At 53.2% G+C, this 6,000-nt stretch overlaps 1 protein-coding gene across 2 annotated transcripts in view; it reads left to right on the top strand.

The window, feature by feature from the left end:
* The first annotated feature begins 1,485 nt into the window (after positions 1-1,485).
* Positions 1,486-6,000, top strand: part of STK32B (serine/threonine kinase 32B) — a 440,365-nt gene continuing 435,850 nt past the window's right edge. For both annotated transcript variants that reach the window (XM_055245661.1, XM_055245659.1), the window contains exon 1: positions 1,486-1,920. In XM_055245661.1, the coding sequence (XP_055101636.1) occupies positions 1,869-1,920 (52 nt within the window). In that variant the 5' untranslated portion in view covers positions 1,486-1,868. The remainder of the gene's footprint in view (positions 1,921-6,000) is intronic.

The following is a 6,000-nucleotide window of genomic DNA, read 5'->3' as shown; positions in this document are numbered from 1 at the left end:
CAGAACAGGTTAAGTAATTTATCCAAGTTAACTGGCTAATGAGGGGCAAAGCAGAATGAAACCTGGGTAGAATGAGCCCAGAGCCCATGCCTGTCCACATTCCTCCCTCTGCTCCTTGAGCTAGGGGCCAGCTCTAGGAGCAGGGCATTGCCTGCTGCACACTGGCCACTCAGTGTATGCTTGTTGGTGGAATGAAAGGCAAGAAATATTTATTCATCATTTATTATATGCCAGGCACTGTTGCCGCTTTTATAAATATTACCTGATACAATTCTCACAGCCAGCCCAGGGAGTTAATATCAATCAGCCCACTTTGCAGATGAGAACTCCAAGGTGGGACACATTGCCAGTAAATGGTAGAGCCAGCTCTGGGTCATGGTGGGTGGGCCTGCCTCAGACCTTCTCAGTTCTTTCCCATTGCCTTTAGGAGTTTTTTTGTTTTGTTTTCTTTATTAGGCTCCCCGGCTTCCCTCACCCTTCCTCCAAGAAAAAGAAAGAAGGGGAGAGAACTGGAGAGAGAGACCAGGTAGGGGACGGGGACTGGGGGACCAGATAGGATGGACTCACAAAGAACCCCTGTTTTCTATCAAAGCACGGACAGTGGTTCCAGGCGGCCAGCAGATGGCAGGATGTGGCCAAAGATTATCTGCAGTCTCGGAGAGCTGGGGTCGCAGGACTGCAAGGCAGGGGGACCTGCCTGTCCCTCGGGGAGCGTCCTGGGAACCCGCGCTCGCCCCACATGTCTTGGGGCGCATCTGCCGCACCCCTTACTTAGGCACCCACAACTGTGGCGCGTATCTCCCGATCCAGGCTCCCCAGCTCCCGCCGCGGGAGCCCAGGGACCCTGATGCTAGCCTCGCCCCTAAATCGGACGCCGATGCCGCCCAATTTTGGGGGAATCCCGAGACTCATGCCCAGCCATTCCCAGGGAGAATGGTTTGGGGCAAACTATGGCTGTCTGGGGCCTCAGTTACCCCATGTACAATGAAGGGGTCAGATCAGTCCCAGAATGAAAGTATGTGTCTAGATACTTCCATTCATTAAACACTGAGAAAAACCTTAAGAGGAACAGCGTCGGCTGGAGAGCCAGCAGACACTCCACTGCCCATCCCAATAACGAATGGGCAAATACAGGCTAGCGGGGAGTCCTGGGACTCCCTTCGCAGCCAGGGCCGACTAACTACAGACCTGAGAGCCGCTCTACCTCTAGACCTCCGTCTACTGCGCTCTAAAATATGAATGATGCTTTCTTACTGCTGGGTTGTTGGAAGCGGGTGTGGGATGGTGCTAACAAAGCGCGTAGCCGGGGCCTGGCCATAGTGGGTGCTGACAAACCGCTTACTGCCTGGCGGGACCGAGCTCCTGGCCGAGGGAGGAGGGCCGAGCAGGGATTCAGATTCTTCCGGGCCGATCCCTTTCTCAGCTCCTTCCGCCCTGCCACCGCCCACTGCGTGCTGCCTTCGCCCGTCCCCTCCTCCCCCTCTCCTTCCCCTCCTCCGCTGCTCCCGCGCCGCCTCGCGTCTCCCGCCCGCTGCAGCCGGCGAGGAGAGCCGCACGTTGGCCCCGGCCCGAGGAGCTCCCGGGTTCCCGGGCGGGCACCGGAGTAAGGACCTGCGAGCGCAGCCCGAGGCGGGGCACAGCGGAAGGCGCGGCGGGCGCGGGGTCCCTGCGAGCGCAGTGCGAGGGGCGCCCAGGAGAGGTGGGACGCCGTCCCCGCCCCTTCACGGCGCTCGGCCCCCTCGGGCTCCGCGCGCGGCTACAACCCGGACTGGGCGCGCCTCCGGCATCCCGCGTCTCTGCGCGCGTCCCACATCTCGCATCCGGCATCCCAGCGGCCGGGCATGTAGCAGCGGCAGCAAAGGCGGAATATGGGCGGGAACCACTCCCACAAGCCCCCCGTGTTTGACGAGAATGAGGAAGGTAAGAGGGCGAGAGGTGCGACTTCCCGCTTCGCGCCGCCCCGTTCGGGCAGGGGCCGGGCATCCCCTCCCTCCACCACCCTCGGCCGAGCCCTGGGGGGCACCGCATGCTGGCCGGCGGGGGGACCCAGGCACGGCCACTTCGCCCAGCGAATGCAGTGTGTGCCCGACCCGTGCCAGGCGCGGCGCTTCCGCTGAGGCAACTCCTAGGTACCCAGTGCCCTTTAGTAGTCGGGACGGTGCCTAGCGCGGGACTGGGGAGGCGGCTTCAGAGAGTTGAACCCGAAACCTGCACTTGGGGGTGTGGAAGGGAGGAGTTGACTTCGGAGGCCAGTCGGGATGTTTCTAGGCTCGGGCTCCCCAGGAAACCGAGGTTTCCTTGAGAGCCTGAGGCTGACGGAGGTGGCCTGGATGGGCGGATTGGACCGTGTGTCTGTGTGTGTGTGTGTGGGCGCGCGCGCGTGCCCACGACGCATTTGGTCTCGTGCAAGGGCCTCTTGGATGCAGCTCTCCTCAATCACCCAGGACAGAGAGAAACTTTTCTTTGCTAAACTCTGTGGTTCCTAGGAGCGCGTCCTGTTCTGGGCAGCCTCCCCCTGGCGCAGAAGTGGTGTAGGCTGTCCAACCTCATCTCAACTTCCTGGCTGGGTCCTTGCGGTTCAGGTCGATAGAGCTCAGTATTTGGACTAGCAGAACCCTCTTTCCAGTGCAGCGTGTCCCTGGAAAACTTACTTCACCTCTCTGAAACATTAGTCCCTTCATTTATGAAATGTGAGTTATGATACCACTTGCTACTTTATAGGGTTGTTTGAAGCGTAACCACTAGTAATCCACGTGAAAAGTGCCTTATAAATGCAAGCAGTACCGAGCTGTGCCGTTTTTTATCTGTTAAGAGCCCTCTGCCTCTCAAAGCTGGTTTCCTACTGTGCTGACTCGCCAGTCTCCTCTGTGCCCCAGGTAAGAGCTGAGACATACTGAGCACTTACTGTGTTCCAGCCATGCTAGCACATAGTGTTCACTCAATCCTTTTCATGCCCCTTGAGGTGGCTACCTTAGAAAGGGGGCTGTCCTGGTCACTGCTGGTAAGAAGTAGAGCTGGGCTTGAGGCAGGACAGTCTGCTTTGAAAGCTGTGCCTGTCATCATTACCCAGGGCACTCGCTGTGTGCGTCCATCATGGATGGCTTCTAGAACTCCCAAGGCTGTGAGTGCTACTCAGATGCCTGCCTGGACAGCCCTTCTCAAAAAGATAGATGAACACAGTCAAGGTTAAGTGAGCACCTGCTGTGTCAGGCCCACGAGAGCCTTCCTTAAAGGAGTTCCTAGTCTGATGGCCCTGAATGACCGTCCATGGTGATAAGGGCATTGAGAAACCAGTGCAGGGTCTTGGGGGCACAGAGAGGCCCCAGCTTTTCCTGATCTTTAGTCTGGAGCATGTGCAGGTAAGCAGGTAAGGAGCCAGTTGTGGACAGAGGAGAGGTGGGCACGGAGGTAATGGAGGCTTTTGCATGTCCCAATAAGAGTTTGAACACTATGCAGCATCACCCTCAATTGCAGGGGCTTGTGGTTCTAGCCTGGGTCAAAGGTCATGCTTTTGCTAATTTTCCTAGCATCTTTCTCTTTTATTTACAGACGAAATTTGCCACCCTTATATTGAAAACTGTCTCTGTCATTTATCCCCAGCTTGAAAATATTCATTGGCAAAATAGTTATCTCTGGTGTGGCCAACCTTTTGATTTTCCTGTTCCTGTTCCTTATTCTATAAGCAGATTGGGTCTAAGGTTAACTGCCTGTTTCAGTGCTTGTTAAAATACAAGGTTATGAGGCCGGGCGCGGTGGCTCATGCCTATAATCCCAGTACTTTGGGAGGCCGAGGTGGATGGATCACCTGAGGTCAGGAGAGGCCTGCCTGGCCAACGTGGTGAAACACTGTCTCTACTAAAAATGCAAAAATTAGCTGGGCATGTTGGTGGGAACCTGTAATCCCAGCTACTCGGGAGGCTGAGGCAGGAGAATCGCTTGAACGGGGGAGGCAGAGGTTGCAGTGAGCTGAGATCGCACCATTGCACTCCAGCCTGGGCACCAAGAGTGAAGCTCCATCTCAAAATAAATAAATAAATAAATAAATAAAAGGTTAGGGCTCTCCTCATTTTGCCATTGTCCAGCCCAGTGAAACATTAACTTGTTTGATTTTGCCAGTGTATCTCTCACACATTTCCTAGTACAGGTGAAACAGTGTTACTTGCCACCGACCGACTCATTTATTTCGTAGGCATTTACTGTTCATATTTTCTGCACCCACCCCTGTGCTGGGGACCAGGAATATGAGGAGATTGAAGGCAAAGTGTTAACAGTTTGCTCCCAGAGCAAGTAAACCACCAGGACAACACAGGGTGTGTAAGTGCCCTGACGTGGGTGAGCTCAGGCCACTCTGATATCCTGGAGGAGGGTCCCTGACTCAGAGTCGGGGGAGGGATCTGAAAAGGCCTCCTCTTTTAGACTGGCATGTTGCAGAAATGGCAGGAGTTACCTGGGGGGAAGAAGTGGGTGATAGAAGGGGGAAGGACGTTTCAGAGAAAGGGAAGAGTATGTGCAAAGGCAGATGGTAAAGAGTAAGCCTGGCTCATGTGGGGGGATTGAGGGGGCTTAGTACTCCTGCATTGTGGAGTGTGAAGCTGGAAGGCACAAAAGATGAACACTGAATGCCTGGCTGGCCTTAAAGGGCCCAGTGGCCATGGTCAGGTGTTTGGACTTGATCTTGTAGGCATTTTGGAGTCACTGAAGGGTTTTAAGCAGGGAGTGACATGGTCCAGTGAACAAACAAGCTCTCCCAAACCATAGTCATTGCGTGGTTGAAGGTTGAAGATGCAAACACCTGCCTGACCAGAACAAGTCTGATTTTTAAGTACTTTGATGTTAAACCACAGCTAAATATTTGCCATTGTGTAATTGTGACAGGACCGTCATCCACATTCTTAAGGCAAAAGTTTAACTCATCGTGTGCAAGTGATCATAGCTGTTCCCGCTCACATGATATATAATAAGCAGAGAAAGGATCATGCCACAGATTAATTGGCAGAGTTGCTTTTTTTCGAAGTGTTGCGTAAAATAATGGTGGCTTTACTGTGGATGGCATCTAACATTTGGTGAAAAAGGGCACGTTAGCTGAGCCTCCTCCAGTTGCAAATGATGGAAAAGCAACATTAAGTGCTTTTTTTGTTTTTAAAAAACAAAAGGTCTCACTCTGTCACCCAGGCTGGAGGGCGGTGGCGGGATCTTAGCTCACTGCAGCCTCAACGTCCCAGGCTCAAGGGGTCCTTCCATCTCAGCCTCCCAAGTAGCTGGGACAATAGGCTTGTATCATTATGCCTGGCTAATTTTTAATTTTATTTAATTTTATTTATTTTTTTTTTTAGAGTCAAGGTCTCACTCTGTTGCCCGGGCTCACAAAGTGCTTTTAGGGGAATAACTTGGCTCTGGCCATTTCTTGCCTTCTCTGTCACTACCATTCTTGTCCAAGCCATGGTCACAGCTCTTGCTTGGATGATTACAGTCACCTCCCTAAGTCCTTACATGGTCTGTCCCTACTCCCGTCACTGTCCCCTCAATGCAGCAGCCAGAATGATCCTGTTAAAACATGCCACGGGCCAGATCAATCCTCTGCTCTGCTCAGCCCACCCTCAAATCCTCCCTCCAGCCCTAGGCACAACTTGCATTGTTAAGAAAATAAAAGCTGAAGTCCTTATAGATGTCCATCAGGTGCTACCCTCTGAGACTGCACCTTCCTCTGTCACTCCTGGCTCACCTGCCTCCTTCCTGCTCGTCTGACGTGCCCTGCACCCTCACACCATAGCCCTGGCATCTGCCCCTCTTGCCCGAGGGCATCTCCTCCCCAGCCCACTCTCACTTCCTTCGGATCTCCAGGAAAATGTTGTTGACTCATTAGACTCTCATTGACCACCCTACTTAAAATGTCATTCCAAATCCTTTTCCTTGCTTTATTTTTTTGTGGAAATTATCACCATCTATCATAATATTTATTTTACTTTTGTTATTGTCTGTCTGTCTCCACTCAGTGCAAGT

This window comes from Symphalangus syndactylus, chromosome 16 (genome assembly GCF_028878055.3).
Source record: "Symphalangus syndactylus isolate Jambi chromosome 16, NHGRI_mSymSyn1-v2.1_pri, whole genome shotgun sequence".
NCBI classification, from domain to species: Eukaryota; Metazoa; Chordata; class Mammalia; order Primates; family Hylobatidae; genus Symphalangus; species Symphalangus syndactylus.
The sequence above is the reverse complement of the archived record's forward strand: the minus strand, read 5'-3'. Positions and strand labels throughout refer to the sequence as shown.